Here is a 23,464-nt window from a genome sequence, read left to right as displayed (position 1 = left end):
AAAAGTCATGTTGCCAAAATTGTTAAAGCACACCGCCATCTAGTGGCCATATGCTGAAAATACATTTAACGACGAATATCTTTTTTGTATCAGTTTTTTAAAAAATCCTACTATTTTTTAAATCGAGTTCGATTTATGTTTAGACATTTATTAATCTTTGTAAAAAAAAAAAAAAAAGGAAACGAATTGCTTCTAATGACATTATCGTACAAAGAAGGATCGTTACTTCCGGTTTCCAGGGCGGGGTGCGGCGGAAGTGGCATTAATATGAGGAAGCTGAAAGTGGGCTAATGAGTGAGTGAAGAGAGAACAGGAGGTTGTGCGCGAGCCAGACCTGGGAAAGCGACACCCTACAGCTTTCCTTTAGCCTCCGTTTGCTTCATTGGCTGCTATTTTATTCTTTTTTTTTTTTTTTTTATAAATATAATCCTTTGGAGTGTTTGGTTGGATTTCTTTCGCAAAGAAGAAAACAATCTGAAGATTTTAGGGGAAAGAAAATCAGTTCGTCGCCTCAATTTCAAACATCCGCGAAGGCTAGCTCGCGCTATCGGCTAGCTCACCAAACCGAAACATTAAGCTAAGCTAATATAAGCCAAGTTAAATATTCGTGGGTTTTTTTTCTCCATATCGTTCTATTTTTCCTTTTCGTTTCTTCCCTAAGACGCCCGTTTTTCTTCATAGTGAAATCGCTATACTTAAAAAAAAAAAAAAAAAAAAAAAGTCGACTGCTTATAGAATTATCGATATAGTTTTGTCTCGCGCACAGATTTTTAACGGGTCTGATTCGTATTTAAAAAGCTAGCACGCGCTCGGTACAGCTGCGCCGCATTGCTCTGAGAATAAAAACAACAAAATCCATACAACAACGTGTTTGATAGCGTCTTGAGAAAAGGGTGTAGTTATAAAAATGGCCGGTGTGAACAGTGTAGAAGCGGTGAAGCGCAAGATTAAAGTTCTTCAGCAACAGGCGGATGAAGCCGAGGAGAGAGCCGAGGTCCTGCAGAGACAGCTCGAGGAGGAAAAACGCTCCAGGGAACAGGTAAAGACGACAAACAAACAGCTCTTGTCATGAAACCAACAGCATCATGCTTGTGTAAAGGGCTCGTCATCTTAAACTAATGTCATGTTTTTAATTCATAATGTAACTGGGGTTTTTGTACAGTTGCTCATTTGGCAGTTGAGTCAGGAAACAAGTGATCAGTTCACAGTTAAGAGTCTTGCTCACAGGAAGTTGCAGATAGTTGGGAGGAGGAATAAAAAGAGAGTGCACAGATTGAATGGTTCAGTCCTGTTAAGAATATTGATTGATTTTCTCCAACAGCACCTCTGGAGATCTATATTTCTGAAAGTTTTGGGACACTCCTCCAAATCATTGAGTTCAGGGTTTTGGCTCGGCCTCTTGGTTCCAGTGAAATGAACTCTTAATGCTTCAGCTTCATACCAAGACATTTTGGACAATTTCATGCTCCCAGCTTTGTGGGGGCGGTTTGGGGATGACCCCTTCCTGTTCCAACATGACTGTGCATCAGTCAAGGTCCATAAAGACATGGATGAGTGAGTTTGGTGTGGAGGAACTTCATATAGTCCTGACTTCAACCTGATGGAACACCTTTGGGATGAATTAGAGCGAGGCCTTCTCGTCCAACCTCACAAATGCGCTTCTAGAGTAATGGTCAAAAATTCCCATAAACGCACTCCTAAACCTTGTGGAAAGCCTTCCCAGAAGAGTCGAAGCTGTTATAGCTGTAAAGGGGCGGGCCAACTCAGTATTACATTCATGTTTATGTAAACGACCCAGTTTTGGCCTGACTCACAGTCTCCGCTCTAATTCATCCCAAAGGTGTTCTATCAGGTTGAGGTCAGGACTCTGTGCAGGCCGGTCAAGTTCCTCCACACCAAACTCTCATCCATGTCTTTATGGACCTTGCTTTGTGCACTGGTGTGCAGTCATGTTGGAACAGGAAGGGGTCATCCCCAAACTGTTCCCACAAAGTTTGGAGCATGAAATTGTCCAAAATATCTTGGTATGAAGCTGAAGCATTAAGAGTTCCTTTCACTGGAACTAAGGGGCCGAGCCCAAACCCTTAAAAAAACGCACCTCAATTCAGTGATTCGGAGGGGTGATGCAAAACTTTTGGCAATATAGTGTAGGTCTGTGATTCTAACTGCAGCTATATAATTAAAGTGCTTACTTGAACGTATTATTAGGTTAGATTGACTGTACTGTGATTGCACAGAGTAGAAAGTGTGACGCTGACGAAATGAACTTGATGACTGGGGGGTTGGGGGGGACAGAGGAGTTTGCACTTTAACATTACAAGCTGAATTATTTTCCTCTCAATTTCAAGAAAAGAAAGAGGGAATGGATGATTTTACAGCTTAATTTACATAATAAAAACTTATGCATAAAATGGGATGGATAAATCTTCATTGTGTCAATAAAGAATAAATTAAGAGTAGTGATACTTGCTAAATCACTGTGATGGAAAAGAAATGTCATTGCACTGTTATTGAAATATTAAATTTCTTAATGGTAAAAGGAAACTTTTACCAAGGTACCTGCTAGATCATTGATTAATTTCTTATAACGGCTCACCCTAAGTGTTTTATTCCTTACTTAATATCTGCACAAGATAAATAGGAAGATGTATAATGCAGGAGCAGTAGCCTGATTGACTGTGGTACCTCAATATATTGTGGAAAATTTCTCATGTTGTATTTTCTCACATATTTTCCAGCTTTAGGTATAAGTGAGATGCTGTGTTTTGATGAAAATAGCACCGTTGCTGGCTTGCAGCTGTAACTGACATGTAAATGTGTAAATGAGTGTATGAATAGCATTTTTTAGAGATTACATAATGTTGGCTTTGACGGGTAGGGGCTGGGGTTTGCAGATGCTTTGTTGGTTAGGAAAACTTACATTTTAGACATCATGATGCTGGATATAGTAAGAGACTCCAAAGGCTCCAAAGAAACCGACAAAGGAGACTGTTTAGTGATGTGTGGTGTTATTCACCAGGGTTACCTCAGGGGCTAAACAAAGAGCAGTTGGACTGGTTGATTAGGTTCCTTAAAAAGAAGTCACACAGAGTTGTCACTCTGATAGCACAGTGTCAGACGTCTGTGTCTGACCTTTGTTGGGAATGTCTGTTTAGGATGAAGGAGGTTTCCAGTCTCCAGAGTCATGCTCAGCTGCCACAGGAAGTGTGCTTGCCAACTGATTGCGGGCCCTGGAGCCAGACAGGAAGCGATGCTCACCGCAGCACCGTCCGGTTTTGCAAAATCGAAATGTAAAATACCCTTGATCATCAGCAGCACCCTTTCACCTTTAAAGCACCATGCAGGACCTTCTGGAAGAAGCTCTGCCCAGTTAATTTTTTAAAAAATTTATTTTTAGTGGAGGAGGAGGAATATTTTGGGTTGAGAGTACATTTTCATATCTCCATGGCAATAGTGTTTGCATTAAGCAGACTTGGCGAGTTTATCTCCCCCACAAGCTGTCACAGCATTGCCATGGCAGCAATGTTGCACTTTCCCATCTCTCGGTTGTCATATTTCGCACTTGGCTTATTGTAGTTGCATATTTTGACCTACTTGTAGGGACCCATGGTATGTGCACGTGCTTTGGGTTTCTGGCAGTGTCCCCCTCCTCAAGCCCCCGGCCAAACAATTCTCCTCCATCTGGTTTCCATCTTCCTTTAGACCCTCTTGTTTTTTTGTCTTCTTAAGATTTGGAAATCCTTTTTATTGTAGAAACATAGCCAGGTGTGATGGTTATTCAAAATGTGTTAATTAGGACCATTAAGCTTACTAAAAAGCTGTGTGTGTAAGAGAGATTGATAGTGAGATGGATAGACAGAGAGAGAAAAGGATAGAGAGATAGAAAGAAAGATGACTAGAGGGAGAGAGAGAGAGAGAGAGAGAGAGAGAGAGATATCAGTCAAGGTGGGGTGTCCACTGAGCTTTGTGATGGATGAATGTTGAACTCTCATTCATGTCCTCTCCCCCGCCCTCATTCTTCTTGGCTTTCTCTCGTCTTGAATGTAGGCCGAGGCGAACGTTGCTTCTCTGAACAGGCGCATCCAGCTGGTGGAAGAGGAACTGGATCGTGCTCAGGAGAGGCTCACCACAGCTTTGCAGAAACTGGAGGAGGCAGAGAAGGCTGCAGATGAGAGCGAGAGGTGTGTGCGTGGGCTTGACCTCAATGAGCCAAGCCTTAAACACTGTATTATTGAGACCAGTGGATGTATTTTTGATAGAAGCAGTAGCGTGTTGCATGATGTGTGACTCAAGGCTGCATTCCAGTTCTGGTCTTATCTCCATTCTTTACACATCACTGGGTGCCAGCTCTTATGCAATACAGCTGATTTAAGCCTAGCTCTAGGACACATTTGCTCCAGAAGTCCCATATACACTAAATCCAGCCTACTAGTTAAAAAATGTATCCTAGTCTGAATATAATTCATGAAATGATACAGTAAAATTAAGATTTTACAGGTTTAATTGCCACAAAATTCATAGTTTGTGCACAAATCCAGCTAGATTTGGCATATTGGATTAAAACACTCAGCTGGTTTTAGGTGAGACTTGCAGTATTTTGCGCTTTTCTATTATGTGTGTGTGCAGCCTGACTCTCTGAACTAAATCAAGTGCGAGCTTTCCTGCTGGGTAAATCCTTGGACTGGGCAAGAAGCATAAGGTTGACTGGAAGGATAACAAATGCAGGGAAGCTGAAGAAATGGTGACTGGATGAAAATGATTGGATTATAATCAATGTTTGTGAAGTTGTAGGTTTTATTAAAGACTATTAAATAAATGCATATACACTATATTGCCAAAAGTGTTGGACATCTGCCTTTACATGCACATGAATGTAATATGGAGTTGACCCACCCTTTGCAGCTGTAACAGCTTCAACTCTTCTGGGAAGGCTTTCCATAAGGTTTAGGAGTGTGCTTATGGGAATTATTGACCCTTCCTCTAGAAGTGCATCTGTGAGGTCAGGCACTGATGGATGAGAAGGTCTGGCTCACAGTCTCCGCTCTAATAAGGTGTTCTATCAGGTTGAGGTCAGGACTCTGTGAAGTTCCTCCACACCAAACTCACTCCTCCAAGTCTTTATGGACCTTGCTTTGGTTACTGGTGTGTAGTCATGTTGGAACAGGAAGGGGTCATCCCCAAACTGTTCCCACAAAGTTGGGAGCATGAAATTGTCCAAAATGTCTTGGTATGAAGCTGAAGCATTAAGAGTTCCTTTCACTGGAACTAAGGGGCCGAGCCCAACACCTGAATTCAGTGATTCGGAGGGGTGTCCCAAAACTTTTGGCAATATAGCGCATGTTTTCTTTGTTAATGATGGTCTGTGGTTGGTTCAGTTAGCTAGCTAAATATCAATTGTTACTAATCAATTTGTGTATTGCTTCAGGTTTTAAAGTAACAAATATTAACATTAGATGACGATAGTCGCTACACCCTGGGCTGGGCTGTGAAGCTGTAGCTTAATATTTCAGGAAAAGAAATCTAATTTATTATTCATATATTTGTAGCAATTATACTATACTATTACAGCAACAGTGTGGAGTAGGTTTGGTTTCATGACTGAACAGTTACCTGTGTACCGTTATGTAGCTTTATAAATGGGTGTACAACATAGTGAAGCTGTGATTGTCATAACCTTGGAAGTTTAAAATTTTAGCAAGCCTAGAATAGAGTGTAAAAGTATATTAATGTACTCATGTGCAAGTTTAGCAGTGTCTCTTTTAAATGGACTTATTGTGCATCTTAACATTTCAGTTTGGTGTAGATTCTTAGATATGAGCGTTAATGTCGGAAACGACTCGTGTTTTACTGTCGTTTCAAATTTTTGTTGTGTTTGTGTGTCTCAGGGGTATGAAAGTGATTGAGAACAGGGCTCTAAAGGATGAAGAGAAGATGGAGCTGCAGGAGATCCAGCTGAAGGAGGCCAAGCACATTGCAGAGGAAGCTGACCGCAAATACGAGGAGGTGAAGTTTTTTTCTTCCCCAAGCTGTTTTTGCTTTTTTAGCTAAAGCCTGCTGTTCTCTAAATGTGTGCATGTGTTTGCAGGTGGCTCGTAAGCTTGTCATCATTGAGGGTGATTTGGAGCGCACAGAGGAGCGAGCAGAAGTTGCTGAGGCGTGAGTCAGGCTTTCAGTCATCATAGAGACACACACACTAGGAGTTCTTCGTGGCCGATAGCCCAAATCGCACACACCCAGCCTTCTCTAACCATTTATGGATAGAAGAGCTATTTTTGCATTTTACCCTGCACACATGGGTGACTTTGCTTTATTTAAAGCTGGCAGCTTACATTTTAGAGTTCCTCTTTTAGGTAGCCTTCAAATTAACATCTGGATCACCCACCACCATTTAACAGCATTAAAAGCCCTCGCCAGAGCCATCAGGAGCCCTGTCCTGTCAAGCAGTGCCTTTAGTTTTGTTTTGGTTTTTTTTCCATTTAATTGCATGTTGTTTTTAGCACACATCAAGAGCAACCCCACCTTTATGTCTCTGTCTTTAAAAAACAGTTCACTATCTTTGAAGCTTAAGTAAGTGCATAATAAATGGGAAAGATTTTAAATGCAGCTCTTGGAAAGTGCTTACTTTGTTCAGATCACCATAAAAGTGGGAATGCCGTACTTATCATGACTCAACATTACCTGTGCTTCCTCCTTTTCCCATCTGTATGACTGTGTGCATGTTATGAAACCTCCCACACACCCATCCCTACCTGCATGCGCTTTGGGTCTGCCCTGTCATGTCTTCGCCCCTCCTACTTCCTCTTCCTCCCCCACCCACCGCATAAAACAGCAATAGACGCCGATTGGAGGAGCTGCTGAGGGGTTACGACCAAACGCTGAAGAGTCTGCAGGCAGCTGAAGACAAGGTACTGGCCCAGTTCTGTTTCCCAGCGGGTTCCTCTTACAGGCCCCGGGGATGAGCGAAAGTGGGCCTTGGCTTTATACGTTTTACCAAGCCGCCTAGAACTGGTATTTCTGTCAAACTGAGGGCTCAGTGACCATGCTGCATGCGCCTTTGTCTTTCAGTAGAGGTTTAGAGAGGTTCAGAAAGGTGTTTGAAAATCCCCAGCCCTCGACTGACCCGGCTACTCTCGTCCTCCTGTTTGACCATCTGCTCACCTTCCCTTCATTCTTTCTTGACTAAGTGAATGATCTGTGTGGTTTACGCTCGTTTTCAACTGCATGGATGTGGTTCAGTCTTTTTCACTCCATCTCATCATTTCCATTCCAGTTTTTGGTTGCCTGTGTGACAGTTGACTATTTTTAGTTCATCTAGAATCCAACATGGCTCCTTTCTGTTGAGGGATGAACTAATTACACCCAGATCATACACTAGCAGTCCATAGTGTGTGTTTGTTTTTTCTCTGTGTTTTCTGTTGTAAATTTGTCTTTTTTGTGCCCCCTCCCTTCTTTCCCTTTTCCCTTCATTTTTGTCATTTTGATATTCCCACATAATCCTTTTTCATTACCTTCTCAATTCTCCCTCTTTCTTCCACATTCTGACTCTTGATCTTTCCAATGTCTTTCTACTCTTTCCCCACACTTTCCCCATCTCTCTGTCAAACACCAAAATGTGAAATATAAAAAAAAAAAAAAAAAATCTGCAGCAAATGTGCGGAATTGGAGGAGGAGCTGAGAAATGTCACCAATACCTTAAAGTCCTTGGAGGCCCAAGCTGAGAAGGTAGGAAAAAGAGAGAAAGAGAACTTGTGCATGCTTGTGGGATTATAAGACGCTCTAAGATACTACAGTACTTTTGGGAAAACTGATTCCAGACTAAGGGCCTCATTTGCTTATCGGCAGCGTACAAGCCCAGCCTTATCAAAAGACCCCGGCTGCTTAGTCCTGCTAGCCACAGGCATCTGTGCTGTTCTTTTGCGTAATATTTTGTCATTTCTTATTTAAGTATGGTCATGGGTAATGAAGCCACCAAATTTCCTGTATTAAAATGTTTAATATTAAATGCAGAATTTTTGTCCATTACATCCAGCTATGAGTATGTATTTACCAATCCTGCTCTTATCTTATTCAGTATTTGCCAATGGGACCAGGCAATATTTCACAATTTCTGTTGCTGGACATATTAAGTCTGTCATTGAAACAATGTGAGGCTGTGTTAGTATTGTGCTCAGACAAGAATAGTGAATACAAACTGTATTTAAGTTGATTTCTATATTATAATGTATTTTTTTTTTTGTCCTTTTGCTTTGGAGTCATTTTTGAGCACTTCATCTGAGAGCCTGTTTGTACCTGACTTGTTTTTTCTGGAGGGTGTCATATGCTTGTGCAGGAACAAGCTATCTGTTTTAACTTGTAGAGCTGTAACCATATCAGTTAATAGTAAAAAAAAAAAAGTCATGTTTTTTTGTTTTTCAGAGGTTTGTATACTTTGTAGCTTACATCAACCAATAGGGAGGAGATCCTGGAGCAGGGTGGGCAGAAATGCCTTTGAAAAAGTCTGCAGATATTTTTCAGCTCTTAATTTTACTATTCAGAAGCTTGTAATTTAATTCATCTATTTTTTGATGTGGTCACTGCTTTTTAGCTTTTTCCCCCCATTTTTAAGACAGCTATGCACAGACACGCAGGCATTTTACATGACGTCAGTACTCTAGATATCTACGGGTCTGTGATTGTTGGAGCTCTCTGGCTGATTCAGCTCACTCTGGAGATTTTTTTCCCCCATTCCAGTACTCTTCCTGAAACCTCAAGGGAGCTAATTTTAAAAATAGCTTAGCTGCTCTTCTCTAACTTCAGCCAATGACACAGGAAAGCAGAACTGGTACTCTCTTATTCCACCAGAAAACAGTGTTTTATGAAGATTGGTTTGCCGATTTTTCGCGAATGTGGACATGTGCACATGCTTTGTGTCTGGAATCAGGTAGATCAGTGACCTTATTAATAGTAGACATAGGTTTGCTGCTGTGGAAGACATGGGGCCTTGGTGTGTCTGATGATAAAGCCTCTGGTTTTGAACAATGTGGTTCTCTGATTGGCTGCTGCCACTGTTTGTTCATTTGCAGTATTCCCAGAAAGAGGACAAGTACGAGGAAGAGATCAAGATTCTCACGGATAAGCTGAAGGAGGTGGGGCTTCACTACAGTTTTGCACTAAAATACCATTCACAGTTGGGTTTTTTCACACTGACTTGGCTTTGCAGTTAGACACACAGCTACCTACTGACTGACTTTGTCCTTCCTTATTGCTTTATTTCTTTCTTCCTTTCTTGCTTTCTTTCTTTCCTTTCTTGCTTGCTTTCTTGCTTTCTCTTCCTGCGTTCTTGCTTACTTTTCCTTCCTTCCTTCCTTCCTTGCTTGATCCCATGAGGGGAAATTCTTGTTGCAGCAGCTTAGTCAGTTACATGATACAACACACACACAAAAATACCATTTTTGTAGCATCCTGTGAAATCCCCTCTTATTGTTAACATGGCACTTTTCTGCTGCATGTAGCAATGTAGTGACTTTCCTGAACTGAAATGTTTCATGCATCTGAAATGCATCTCAACCACTAGCATTCTTTTGGTTTACCATCAAAAGTGAAAAGGGACCAGACTTTTTTTTGAAAGCTGGCATTTGATTACAAACAGAATTGCTTTGCATTATTTCCATCTTGCTACAACATGCAAACATTTAGCAACTTGACAAATTATGACATTTCCTCTGTGAGAAAATGACACTTGGCTAGCAAGGTTTTAGACAACATAAGCAGATGGCTTGTTTTAGCCACAGCAGCATGCAACTGGTTTTCCCCAGACCTCCACACGTCAACTTATCATGCTTACAAGTCAGTTTTATGTAAGCATTTGGGTTTGGCATGGATGTAAACATTTTACATCATTCATAGTATTTCAAACCCCCCCCCCCCCCCCCAAACAATCTAGATGCAGTGGAGTTACAAATGTAATCTTGCTAACAGATAAATGAAACTTTTAACTCCTTTTAGCACTCTGCAAATGTCTGTTTTGAATCAGATATGCTTCAAAAGCAAAATAGGAAGTAGTTTCACTGAAGCAGTTATAACTTCTGGCACCCTTTTACCGACATCCTTTTGTCATTTTTTTGTTCTCAATTTTAGAAACTATATCAGCAGTTTTTTTTTTTTTTGGTGAAATGTATAAAGAAGTAGTTTTTTTTTTTTTTTTTTTTTTATAGAGGAAACAAGCATGCACAGTACTAAACTGGTAGCTCGTGGCATCCTTGTTTGTTAGCTGTATTCAGATTGTAACTCCAGTGCAAATCTTACTCAATCTTTAGTACATTTGGAGTAAGAAGAAACCTTTGTTAGTTTGCCTACTTTTTTTTTTTTTTTTTTTTTTTCTTTTTGCTGTAAAACTAAATGTTTTGACTGGGAAATTTGACACGTCTTGGCTGTTTTCATTCCTCAGGCTGAGACCCGTGCCGAGTTCGGCGAAAGATCAGTGACCAAACTTGAGAAGACGATCGATGATTTGGAAGGTAGGCAACTCGGACGTCACTCTGTTTATCTTGCCTCAAAATTTCTACGTTTACCTTCTGATCGCTGTGTGTACATCCACAGAAACTGAGTACAATGCCATTAGAGAAGAGCCGGACCATGCTCTTAATCACATGATCTCCATGTAAATACTTAGCATGTGTGTGCAGTGGAGTGAGCTGCATGTGCACTTCCTGAACCAACCATCACTCCAGAGAGCATAGGGCATCCGAATGTAACACTTTATGTAAACACAGCACTCGGATTGAGACCAACTCGCCATGTGTGTAGAGTGTTTTACCACATTAAAGCACTTATAAAGAGAATTAACAGCGCACACAAACTGAGTGGTTATATCACAGAATAGATTGTATGACATCCATCGTATGTCCAGTTTCAGCTTTGTATTTGTAGCTCAGATTCACCTTGAGTGCAGAATATTAAACAAACATTCCTCACGGGGAGCTTGGTTTCCCTTGATGCTCTTAACAGTCCATTAGCCTTTATTGTACAGACAAAACAAGATTTGTTCAGTACAGTCCACCATCACCCTCTCACAGGCTAAAAATGTCTTTGGTTACTAATAATGCTTCCTTGAACTCAGAGTTCCTCCTTTTTTTCTCTTGCGGTTGTGGTTCCTCCATGCAGAAGATTCAGAGAACATAACATGGTAGAACAGACGAAAATAGACCTGTAGTTGCCCACCTACACACACTATGCCGTTACATCACAACCTTATCGATTGCTCTTCGCATGCTGCTATGAGAGCTGTAGCTGAGATTGGTGTGTGTTAGCTCACTATAGAATAACGTTTTTTTTTTTTTAATTTTTTTTAACCACCAGCATGGTAAGAGTAGTTTCCTGCATGGTGTTCATCTGGAGTGTAGAGTTCATTGAGGGAGTTTTTCTGTGTGTTGTAAGGATGCACAAAATGAAATCACTTGCATAATTATAATTCATCCCTACCTATAAAATCTGCAAATTCAGTTCATCATTGTTGAACACAATCTGATGCTTCAGATTAATGGAAATGTATATGGGCTTTAAGTAGCTCATTATTTAATACATAATATGTGAAGCCACCAGTATCCCAGCTGATGTTTAATAATCAGTGGCTTATTGAGTAATGTCAGCTCTTTAGAGTTAAAGCATGGCTTGGATGTCAAGGCAACCATGTGCACACTGCAGTGTTGCGTTCCACTTTTCTCTCTCTCTCTTTCTCTCTCTCCCTCCCTCCCTCCCTTTCGCCTACATTCTCTCCTTCCCACTCTCTACATTGCCTTTGCTAGCAGCTCATTCCTGAACTATGTTGAGGCCAGGACTCTGTGTTCATTCCCTGTCACCGCTCAATTCACTCTGATTTCATCACTTTCTGTTCTGGCATGTAGTTAGTTTGCCTGAGCCATCTCTCTCTCTCTCTCTCTCTCTCTCTCTCTCTCTCTCTCTCTCTCGATTCTTGACTCATGATTGCTTATTTTCTGGCTCTGTTTCTATCTTTTCTTACTCATGTTGCTTTGTCCCATGTTCTCATTCTCTCTCTCTCTCTCTCTCTCTCTCTCTCTCTCTCTCTCTCTCTGTGGGTCACCGTTCACTTTCATGTAATTTATCCTTTTTCTTGTCTGTTGTACATTTGTACAATCTCTTGTATTTTTCTCTTATAATACAAGCCGTGATATGATGTGTTGTCATTATGAAAATTTGATCTGAGGTTTCCATTTTAAATCTTTGATACAATGCTGTTTTTCTCTGATCAGTACAACAAAGAAATGCTACATGAATGAAATCAAGAGACTTAAACCTTGGGATGTTGTAATGAAACACATTTATTAAAACATTACTGGGTCATATGTAGCCGGTTCTTAAAACATGGTTTGCATACATGACTCGGGAATCAAAGGATTCGCTTTAAAGCCCCATAGCCTGCACCTCAGTTCATTCAAAGGCAGATTTTGATGTAGGTATGCAGTATTATGATCTTCATCTGCAAGCTCTTGTGGAGATTGTAGGTTCCAGTGTTAGATCTGAAACCAAGCTAATTACATGTTAAAGCTGGCATTAGGGAAGCAGGTTTAGCAAGGTTTAAACAACAGAAATGGTCGAGATGTTCATAGAAGCCATGTTTTCCTCTTTACTTTTAATATACATTGATCAAGCATAACATGAGCAGTGAGAGGTGAAGTGAATAAGACAGATTATCTCCTCATCATGACAGTGGTGAACCAGCAACAGGGTCATGGACGACCAAGGCTCATTGATGCCTGTAGAGAGCGAAGGCTGGACCGTGTGATCCGATCCAACAGACGGGCTACTGTTGCTCACATGGCTGAGGAAGTTAATGCTGGTTCTGATAGAAAGGTGGCAGCAAAAGGGGGACCAATACAAGATTAGGCAGGTGGTCATAATGTTGTGCCTGGTTGGTGTAGTAAATGCAGTATTTACAATTATGATTTAGCGAATTCAGATCCCTAATGAACAAGCCAGAGGGGACCATGGCAAAGAAAGCCCCCACCTTCAGAGTAACCCAACTCTTCTGGGTGACGCCAGATAGACAGAGAGACATGAAGAAAGGGTGAGACTTAAAGACTGAAACATAAACTTGTTTTTGGGAAGTGGAAATCTTTAGGGAATCCATGTGCGGGACCAGGAGCAGAAGATGAGTCAGAAGTGAAGCAGAAGTAGAGCAGCAGAACGAATCTGATATGTCTGAAGGGCGAGAGGGTCCACAGCAGTGACAGTTGTATAGATTTACAGAATAGCTAAACAGTAGAACCGGAAGGTGTAACGGCAATCTACTAACGTGTGTGTATATGGTAGCATTTTTATCTGATTTGTTTGTACTGTTCTACTGTCTGCTACCAGCAATAATTAATTTAATGATATAATTAAGATCTGAGTCGCCTTTTATTTAGTCATTTGAATTCCTGCAATGCCATTCTTCTTGTTAAACAGAGATTGGACTGTTCATTCCATTTGACACTTGCAACAAATATTCAACAGGTTCCAGCATGGCTTGATTTTAATTTATTTATTCATTCAGATCAACTTGCATAACCAAACATGTCTGCTCTGTTCGGTTTCTTAATAACGTTGTCCTTGATGTGGGAATCATGCTTTAGGAATTAGATTTCAATTCCGTTTTTACATTCGTCTCTGGTACACACCAACAGCCGAGTCTTTCAGATATTTCACCTGCTTGCGAAAATGTCCGCACATCCTGTTTGATGTATTTGAAAGGATATTTGATGCGTCTGTGACGTGGTCATGGTCTGTCTCACACCTCCCCTTTTTGCATGTCTTGCAGAGAGGCTCGCTGTCGCTAAAGAGGAGAACGTCAAGATCCACGCCACTCTGGATGCCACCCTGCTGGATCTCAACAACTTCTAAACATCTGCACCCTCCTCTTTTTCCTTCCTTACCTCCCCCACCCCCACCCTTTCTACCCACTTTACCCCCTTCAATTATTGCTGGGTGGCTGAACAAGGGCAAGTTCCTTTTTTGTTGTAGGTAGCACTTTAGCTTCATTCCTCACTTTCCAGCTTCAGCCCTCAGTTTATGCCTGGTTTCCCCTTTTTTTTTTTTTTTTTTTTTTTTCCCCTGTTATGTATTTAGCTTTGTTCTTCTTTCTTACTATTTTTGTGTAGACTCTCCCCTTTTCTTTAAATGGGACTGCATATGATATGGCACCAGTGTCTGCAATTCAAAATATTCCTGATTTGATCGATTCATTCTGTAATTATATATGATTAGGTAATGAGAGAACACAACACACAGTGTAAAGAATTGGAAAGGTTGCAGTGTGAAAATATGACTCTCCTTCTTAAATTACTCTCCTGAACCCTTTTTGCTTTCCCCCCTGCCCCATTCGTTTTAACACTTGAGCATTATTCATTCTAACACATATTTGTATTTTACTGTGCCAGTGCCATGCAGGACCCTTATATTATTATATTGTACTCTTAGCCATGCGTTTTGCTTAGTAAAGAGTTAAGACCCATTTACTAATCATGCTGAATCATCTGTCAAATTTGTTTCCTCTTTTCTTGTTGTTCTGCAAACAAAACAAAAATGTGACCAACGGTTTGGAATTCAACCTTTCCATTTCTTAGGTGTAGAGCAGCAAACACTAGGCATCATATTGGAGTTTGGTCTGAGGTGAGAAAAACGCAGTTAAACCAGCCTTTGTCCTTTTTTTTTTTTTTTCTCAGCAAAGGCTCGTTCATCTTTTCCTATTAAGGTCATGACCAAGTTAGAGGCGGAGACACGGGACATCATTTCCACTGCCAAGATCAAGGTGAAAGGGTCAATTAGAGAGGGTGAGAGTGAATAGTTCAAGGTATTATCTCTCTTTGTGTACTGTCTATTCAGTGTACACTTGTAGAGTGAAATTAAGTACTTCAAAGCACCAAGAACCTTTTTAACTGGAAGTTCAAGATGTAAACATTTTGCTATCAGTGTTTCATTGTAATAATGACAAGATCAAAATTTGAATTTTTTTTTTTTAAATAAAGTACTATAACACTTAATCCACTTTCTGGTATTTATTTGTTTCAGCCAAGTTGTAAAGAGGTTAGCTCATGTATGGGTGGTTTATTTCCTCCTAACTACTTCTCTCTTTCACTAGACTTTAACAGCCAAAGCCTCCAGATTAACTGACTTGAAGCCAAGATTCAAGTTTCATTTAAAACTGTATGTCAGCAAATATGCAGTATATGGCCATCTGACCATCACGTGATCCTTCAATTAACTGTTGCTTATACACTTGTATAGGATGTCTGTACATGCTGTAGAATTTCTCTTCACTGGAACGAAGATGCCCAAACCTGTTCCAGCATGATCTTGCCCCTGTACTTAAAATGTTTAAGTTTGGAGTGGAAAAAGTGTCCTGCACAGAGCACAGCTCTGACCTCAACCCCACTGAACCCCTTATGGAACAATTACTGCACCCCAGACCTCTTCATTTAACATCAGTACCTGAGTTCACTAATGCACTAAGGCTGAATGCAAATCCTAATAGCCATGCTCTTAAATCTAGTGGAAAGCTTTCCCAAGATAGTTGAGCTTAATAACTAACATCATCTCAGTTGTCTTTGTGCAATTTGTTTACAACATGTTTGTTCATCTCTGTGACGCATTTCTGAATTTGGTATAAATTGCTGAATCAGACTGAAGACCTGAATTGTTTTGTTTTTTTGTTTTTTTTTTACCTTGTCTGATTTCTGGTGAAGTGCAGTAGATAGGTATGTAAGAGATGCCAGCCAGTGTTCACTGTACAGAGGCATGTGTGGAATGCCGAACTAATGGCTGTGCTGTCAACTCCTTGATATTACTGGTCTACTGCAAAAATGCAATTCCAAGCCAGAACAAGCTGAACAAAAGGCAGCTACACCACATTGCCAAAAGTTTTGGGACACCCCTCCAAATCATTGAATTCAGGGGTTGGTCTCGGCCCCTTAGTTCCAGTGAAAGGAACTCTTAATGCTTCAGCTTCTTACCAAGACATTTTGGACAATTTCATGATCCCAACTTTGAGAAGAGTTTGCACACCAGTGCACAAAGCAAGGTCCATAAAGACATGGATGAGTGAGTTTGGTGTGGTGGAACTTGACAGTCCTGACCTCAACCTGATAGAACACCTTTGGGATGAATTGGAGCGGAGACTGTGTGCCAGACCTCCTCGTCCAACATCAGTGCCTGACCTCACAAATGCATTTCTAGAGGAATGGTCAAAAATTCCCATAAACACACTCCTAAACCTTGTGGAAAGCCTTGCCAGAAGAGTTGAAGCTGTTATAGCTGTAAAGGGTGAGCCAACTCCATATTACATTCATGTGCATGTAAAAGCAGATGTCCCAAAACTTTTGCCAATATGTGTATGTTTGGCCTACTGGATGTGAATGACGTGATGTAGAGTGTTTGGAATAAAATAATCCATCACTATAAAATATGCTGCATAATGTTGGAACAATTGTTTGAACTTCACAGTCACATCCTGACATACCCTTTGGAAATGGTTGTTCATGTATCTGGTTTACATGAAATGTCCCGAGTAAATCTCCTGGACTGTTTCTTAAACATACAAATTAAATGGACAAAACTAACAGGGTGTTTTCATAAGAAAAGCTTCAGTGATCTTGGATTTGATTCTAGAAAATTCTGGACCTGCACTTGAGTGATGAACACTTTTTCCTCAGTTGGTGTTTAACACTGCTCCAAAATCCCCAAATCACATTATTTCCATCAAACCATCAAGTGATCACTTGGCATAAAAGACCACTTCTATCAAGGATTAAAAATGACTGATTTATACTAATATATTTGAATGAGGGCATTAATAAGCATCTGATTTGAATTACAGATGGTACGGTCAGAGCTGCTGTTAAAAGATGAATCAAGAATTCAACAGGGTTGTGGTGAAATACATTTTAATTTATTATTAGGTTAGTCATTTTATCTAGAATACTTACAAGTGAGAGACTCAAATTTAAGCAAATCTGCTGAGGTTTACTGGACTTGCTTAGGCACTTCATGGATTAGAAATGTGAGATGTGTCTTGATAAAAGTCTGAAAAAAGAAATACTGGGATTTAAGTAGTTCTGATCGCATTTCTGGCACAAATGCAATAGGAATGTAAACAGCAACATAATATTTGGCAAATGCCTGTACATTTTCAGGATATCCAAAATAACCGGACCTAATACTTTTGTTAGATCCACAGCTAAGTCTTCTGGTCATAGTCCGTTTGATTGTATACTATCTTGTGTGCATTGGTGCACCAGGGTCCTCTCTCTAGCTAATGACAACAGTCCCTCGAGCTGTCTGTTGAGAAACGTGACATCTCCGTCGTTCCTTATGGTCCAGTCAAAGTCCACACCCTGATCCAGACCACATTCAGACTCTGCATCGTCTATGCCTGAGAAGCGAGAAGTGGACAATATGAGTCAGTTTATAAACAAGGTGAGCTATTCTGATACGGTGAAGCTAATAAACCACCAACCTGATGTATATTGCCTTTCTAAATCTTTAGAGGCCTTAAGTCAAGAAAAATATAAAACCTTTAAGACAAATAACTGACATGACAATGATCCTTTTTAGGGCATCACTGAACACAATGTATTATTTATTCCTTCAGAAGCTCATTTCAGTTTGAACTCTTACAAATCCATTTGCCTTCTTTGTAAACTACAAACCAAAAATAATTTGGTCATTGTTTGGTTGAACCCTTCACTATTCTTCAAAGCTGGTTATTGATATGATGCACCCACCACCATGCGTCAGAGCTAGTTACTGGTATGATGCACCCACCACCATGCTTGAGAGCTGGTTACTGGTATGATGCACCCACCACCATGCGTCAGAGCTAGTTACTGGTATGATGCACCCACCACCATGCGTCAGAGCTAGTTACTGGTATGATGCACCCACCACCATGCTTGAGAGCTGGTTATTGTTATGATGCACCCACCACCATGCTTGAGAGCTGGTTATTGTTATGATGCACCCACCACCATGCTTGAGAGCTGGTTATTGTTATGATGCACCCACCACCATGCTTGAGAGCTGGTTATTGTTATGATGCACCCACCACCATGCTTGAGAGCTGGTTACTGGTATGATGCACCCACCACCATGCTTCAGAGCTGGTTATTGTTATGATGCACCCAGCACCATGCTTGAGAGCTGGTTACTGGTATGATGCACCCACCACCATGCTTCAGAGCTAGTTACTGGTATGATGCACCCACCACCATGCTTCAGAGCTAGTTACTGGTATGATGCACCCACCACCATGCTTGAGAGCTGGTTACTGGTATGATGCACCCACCACCATGCTTGAGAGCTGGTTACTGGTATGATGCACCCACCACCATGCTTCAGAGCTAGTTACTGGTATGATGCACCCACCACCATGCTTGAGAGCTGGTTACTGGTATGATGCACCCACCACCATGCGTCAGAGCTAGTTACTGGTATGATGCACCCACCACCATGCTTGAGAGCTGGTTACTGGTATGATGCACCCACCACCATGCTTGAGAGCTGGTTACTGGTATGATGCACCCACCACCATGCTTCAGAGCTAGTTACTGGTATGATGCACCCACCACCATGCTTGAGAGCTGGTTACTGGTATGATGCACCCACCACCATGCGTCAGAGCTAGTTACTGGTATGATGCACCCACCACCATGCTTAAGAGCTGGTTACTGGTATGATGCACCCACCACCATGCGTCAGAGCTAGTTACTGGTATGATGCACCCACCACCATGCTTGAGAGCTGGTTATTGTTATGATGCACCCACCACCATGCTTGAGAGCTGGTTATTGTTATGATGCACCCACCACCATGCTTCAGAGCTGGTTATTGTTATGATGCACCCACCACCATGCTTGAGAGCTGGTTACTGGTATGATGCACCCACCACCATGCTTCAGAGCTGGTTATTGTTATGATGCACCCAGCACCATGCTTGAGAGCTGGTTACTGGTATGATGCACCCACCACCATGCTTGAGAGCTGGTTACTGGTATGATGCACCCACCACCATGCTTGAGAGCTGGTTATTGTTATGATGCACCCACCACCATGCTTGAGAGCTGGTTACTGGTATGATGCACCCACCACCATGCTTGAGAGCTGGTTACTGGTATGATGCACCCACCACCATGCGTCAGAGCTAGTTACTGGTATGATGCACCCACCACCATGCTTGAGAGCTGGTTACTGGTATGATGCACCCACCACCATGCTTGAGAGCTGGTTACTGGTATGATGCACCCACCACCATGCTTCAGAGCTGGTTATTGTTATGATGCACCCACCACCATGCTTCAGAGCTGGTTATTGTTATGATGCACCCACCACCATGCTTGAGAGCTGGTTATTGTTATGATGCACCCACCACCATGCTTGAGAGCTGGTTACTGGTATGATGCACCCACCACCATGCTTGAGAGCTGGTTATTGTTATGATGCACCCACCACCATGCTTCAGAGCTGGTTATTGTTATGATGCACCCACCACCATGCTTGAGAGCTGGTTATTGTTATGATGCACCCACCACCATGCTTGAGAGCTGGTTACTGGTATGATGCACCCACCACCATGCTTGAGAGCTGGTTACTGGTATGATGCACCCACCACCATGCGTCAGAGCTAGTTACTGGTATGATGCACCCACCACCATGCTTGAGAGCTGGTTACTGTTATGATGCACCCACCACCATGCTTGAGAGCTGGTTATTGTTATGATGCACCCACCACCATGCTTGAGAGCTGGTTACTGATATGATGCACCCACCACCATGCTTCAGAGCTGGTTACTGGTATGATGCACCCACCACCATGCGTCAGAGCTAGTTACTGGTATGATGCACCCACCACCATGCTTGAGAGCTGGTTATTGTTATGATGCACCCACCACCATGCTTGAGAGCTGGTTACTGGTATGATGCACCCACCACCATGCTTGAGAGCTGGTTACTGGTATGATGCACCCACCACCATGCGTCAGAGCTAGTTACTGGTATGATGCACCCACCACCATGCGTCAGAGCTAGTTACTGGTATGATGCACCCACCACCATGCTTGAGAGCTGGTTACTGGTATGATGCACCCACCACCATGCGTCAGAGCTAGTTACTGGTATGATGCACCCACCACCATGCTTGAGAGCTGGTTACTGTTATGATGCACCCACCACCATGCTTGAGAGCTGGTTATTGTTATGATGCACCCACCACCATGCTTGAGAGCTGGTTACTGATATGATGCACCCACCACCATGCTTCAGAGCTGGTTATTGTTATGATGCTCCCACTACCATGCTTCAGAGCTGGTTATTGTTATGATGCACCCACTACCATGCTTCAGAGCTGGTTATTGTTATGATGCACCCACCACCATGCTTCAGAGCTGGTTACTGGCATGATGCACCCACCACCATGCTTGAGAGCTGGTTATTGATATGATGCACCCACCACCATGCTTCAGAGCTGGTTATTGTTATGATGCACCCACCACCATGCTTGAGAGCTGGTTACTGGTATGATGCACCCACCACCATGCTTGAGAGCTGGTTATTGATATGATGCACCCACCACCATGCTTCAGAGCTGGTTACTGGCATGATGCACCCACCACCATGCTTGAGAGCTGGTTATTGATATGATGCACCCACCACCATGCTTGAGAGCTGGTTACTGGCATGATGCACCCACCACCATGCTTGAGAGCTGGTTATTGATATGATGCACCCACCACCATGCTTCAGAGCTGGTTATTGTTATGATGCACCCACCACCATGCTTGAGAGCTGGTTATTGTTATGATGCACCCACCACCATGCTTGAGAGCTGGTTATTGTTATGATGCACCCACCACCATACTTGAGAGCTGGTTATTGTTATGATGCACCCACCACCATACTTGAGAGCTGGTTATTGTTATGATGCACCCACCACCATACTTGAGAGCTGGTTATTGTTATGATGCACCCACCACCATGCTTGAGAGCTGGTTACTGATATGATGCACCCACCACCATGCTTGAGAGCTGGTTACTGGTATGATGCACCCACCACCATGCTTGAGAGCTGGTTACTGGTATGATGCACCCACCACCATGCTTGAGAGCTGGTTACTGGTATGATGCACCCACCACCATGCTTGAGAGCTGGTTACTGGTATGATGCACCCACCACCATGCTTGAGAGCTGGTTACTGGTATGATGCACCCACCACCATGCTTGAGAGCTGGTTACTGGTATGATGCACCCACCACCATGCTTCAGAGCTGGTTATTGGTATGATGCACCCACCACCATGCTTCAGAGCTGGTTATTGGTATGATGCACCCACCACCATGCTTCAGAGCTGGTTACTGGTATGATGCACCCACCACCATGCTTCAGAGCTGGTTGCAGATATATATTAATCAAAATATTCAACATTTTCCCCTGTGTAACTGTCTATTTAAGATATCTGCACATTTTGTATGTCGGTGGTTCTCATACCTGCAGTAAATCTCCATCCCCTCTGAGCCCTGGTTTGCTCAGAGGCCTCCACTCGGACACTTGCACACTGCTGTGGATATTCACTCCAGAACCACTGCAAATCAGACATGCGCCTGCAGTCACTCACAATCTAGAAGTGGAGAGAAAGGCAGAGAGAGACAGACAGAGAGGCCAGGGCTGGTGAGCAGTAAGCAGTTGATCCAATCATGAAACAGGACTACAGTCTCTTATAGCGAGTGATCAGGTTAAGGTCAAACTCTAATCCTGCTTTACGGTGCATGAAGGGCATGAACAAGAAATGACAAGGAAGTGCTGCTTAATTAAGTGAACTAGGACCATATTATCCAGGGTAATTCGTCAAAATTTGGAAGGTTTATTTCTCAAATTTAAGTTAAATAGGTGAATTTATTTTTTATTTTTACGCCTTGTGTACACAAAACCCTGCCCTCATACCTAGATACAGTGGTTTAACTAGCATTAGATTAAACTAGATTCATCTCTGAGTGAAATTCTGACACGAGGCTGTTCATGAGTGCTCTCGCTGCCCTTTTTTTCAGTGTAGTAAGCTCTTATGGTCTCCAGTTCTGCTCACAGGAGAATTATCTGGCTGTGCTGGGTGCTTGCTGATTTCACACTTTGATGTAGTGAAAGGGAATGAAAGGGAGTTAGGGAAAGTTTCTCATTAAAATGATTGACAAGAGGCCTATCAACCTTTAAAATTAGTCCAAGCTAATGAGTCTAACAGGAGCTGAGCAGATAACAACTTACCAAAACACAGGTTGAGCTGATAAAACTTTTAGACCATCTTCACCATGTTCCGCTTCCGTAATAAATGTTTGAGGTTTACTAACTGTTGGGTTTTCTTAAAAATATTATCTACCAGATTCCATTTTCTACTAGCAGCAGAGATGTTCTAGCAGTTTGTTTTGACAGCCCCTGTGGTTTTTGTCAGCTGGTTCTTGATCAGATTAAGTGGATTTTCAGCTTTTTTGGTTTTGGCGTCGTCTTGTCTTGGTGATCAGAGTTAACCCCTGTACTCACCCACACGGGTTGAGAGGCTCCACACACCGCCACACGGCAGAAGAAGCCTGGGTCTTGTTGCCTCCTTCTCTCCCCCCATCTGATCATCTCTGCCCGGTGCTCCTCTTTGTACTGCCCTGCTCCCAGCAGCTCCTCATAGTCCAGCCCATGCTCCTAAGGATGTATGGATTTTCAATCAATCTTAATATTTATGACTTGATATTAAAGTAGCATTAAGAGCTGATTTATACCTGTGCATATTGTTGTTTAAGTGGAGCAGAAAGCCGGAGGATGCAGCACAGCTGTGGACTCAACCTACACACATGTAACTACATTGTTATTAACAGTCTATAACGCAGATATAGACTTTATTGAGCCCAAGACTCAGCCGTTAGCATTGACTTTTAATACAACAACAAAAAAAAATCACCTTTTTTGTATTAAATCGGTCACGTAGTCCTTCCCAGATTTCCGTTTTCCACTGAATAACAAAATAAGTTTAGGCTCTGAAGCTGTCATTATATTTGAACCGTGTGCGCTGTTTAATACATTCACAAATCCTTCATCTGTTTCTCTGCACACATGCTTCCGCTTTCTTGGTGTAGCCACGCCCCATTTTCTGTGCCAAAAACGTGATTGGATAAGCGACTTTCTGACGCAGACTAGTTTGATCTTCCGTTCTGTTTACCGTAACGTACTCAACACATGATCTAGCACAAACGTACGTTTTACAGCACAGATATTTTTTGCATTTTATAAATCAGTGCTTTAATTTATCAAACACTTGGCTCCATTCCTTAACGAAGGGCACAATATTTACCGAACACAGAATATGTCTTTAAGTATAATCTGTATTTTTAGTAGATAAGTCTGTAATGTTGTTCACGGGAGAATGTATTTGTACCTTTACGGTAATCGGATGAGCGTCACGCC

The 23,464-nt window shown here is 42.0% G+C and overlaps 2 protein-coding genes across 4 annotated transcripts; one reads left to right on the top strand and one right to left on the bottom strand.

Annotated features, from left to right (window-relative positions):
- The first annotated feature begins 289 nt into the window (after positions 1 to 289).
- On the top strand, positions 290 to 15,017 carry LOC131370787 (tropomyosin alpha-4 chain-like). 2 transcript variants are annotated; one of them, XM_058418302.1, is made up of 8 exons: positions 290 to 1,039; positions 4,048 to 4,181; positions 5,886 to 6,003; positions 6,086 to 6,156; positions 6,830 to 6,905; positions 9,063 to 9,125; positions 10,427 to 10,496; positions 13,796 to 15,017. In XM_058418302.1, the coding sequence occupies exons 1-8, from the start codon at positions 908 to 910 to the stop codon at positions 13,876 to 13,878; spliced, it is 747 nt and encodes a 248-aa protein (XP_058274285.1). In that variant the 5' UTR covers positions 290 to 907; the 3' UTR covers positions 13,879 to 15,017. The 2 variants fall into 2 exon arrangements, with proteins under 2 accessions (XP_058274285.1, XP_058274284.1); XM_058418301.1 differs by lacking the exon at positions 6,830 to 6,905 and adding an exon at positions 7,647 to 7,722 and having other exon boundaries at positions 292 to 1,039.
- A 1,875-nt stretch (positions 15,018 to 16,892) lies between these two features.
- On the bottom strand, positions 16,893 to 23,148 carry pmvk (phosphomevalonate kinase). 2 transcript variants are annotated; one of them, XM_058417945.1, is made up of 6 exons: positions 22,962 to 23,148; positions 22,783 to 22,846; positions 22,553 to 22,705; positions 21,512 to 21,641; positions 17,186 to 17,404; positions 16,894 to 17,055 (listed from the first exon to the last, which is right to left on the bottom strand). In XM_058417945.1, the coding sequence occupies exons 1-5, from the start codon at positions 23,048 to 23,050 to the stop codon at positions 17,223 to 17,225; spliced, it is 618 nt and encodes a 205-aa protein (XP_058273928.1). In that variant the 5' UTR covers positions 23,051 to 23,148; the 3' UTR covers positions 16,894 to 17,055; positions 17,186 to 17,222. The 2 variants fall into 2 exon arrangements, with proteins under 2 accessions (XP_058273927.1, XP_058273928.1); XM_058417944.1 differs by having other exon boundaries at positions 16,893 to 17,404.
- Between the last annotated feature and the right edge of the window lie 316 nt (positions 23,149 to 23,464).

The sequence above is a fragment of the Hemibagrus wyckioides genome, linkage group LG20, assembly GCF_019097595.1.
Source record: "Hemibagrus wyckioides isolate EC202008001 linkage group LG20, SWU_Hwy_1.0, whole genome shotgun sequence".
Classification (NCBI taxonomy): domain Eukaryota; kingdom Metazoa; phylum Chordata; class Actinopteri; order Siluriformes; family Bagridae; genus Hemibagrus; species Hemibagrus wyckioides.
This window is presented reverse-complemented; position numbering and strand designations above follow the sequence as displayed.

What these genes read in the sequence shown, in the direction of transcription:
- pmvk (XM_058417944.1), bottom strand. Translation starts at nt 23,050, where the DNA reads ATGACAGCTTCAGAGCCTAAACTTATTTTGTTATTCAGTGGAAAACGG. An exon ending in ACCGATTTAATACAAAAAAG is followed by an intron (nt 22,847 to 22,961) that starts GTGATTTTTTTT and finishes ACATGTGTGTAG; the next exon opens with GTTGAGTCCACAGCTGTGCT. An exon ending in GGGATGGAGATTTACTGCAG is followed by an intron (nt 17,405 to 21,511) that starts GTATGAGAACCA and finishes CTCGCTTCTCAG; the next exon opens with GCATAGACGATGCAGAGTCT.
- LOC131370787 (XM_058418302.1), top strand. Translation starts at nt 908, where the DNA reads ATGGCCGGTGTGAACAGTGTAGAAGCGGTGAAGCGCAAGATTAAAGTT. An exon ending in CGAGCAGAAGTTGCTGAGGC is followed by an intron (nt 6,157 to 6,829) that starts GTGAGTCAGGCT and finishes CGCATAAAACAG; the next exon opens with CAATAGACGCCGATTGGAGG. An exon ending in GACGATCGATGATTTGGAAG is followed by an intron (nt 10,497 to 13,795) that starts GTAGGCAACTCG and finishes CATGTCTTGCAG; the next exon opens with AGAGGCTCGCTGTCGCTAAA.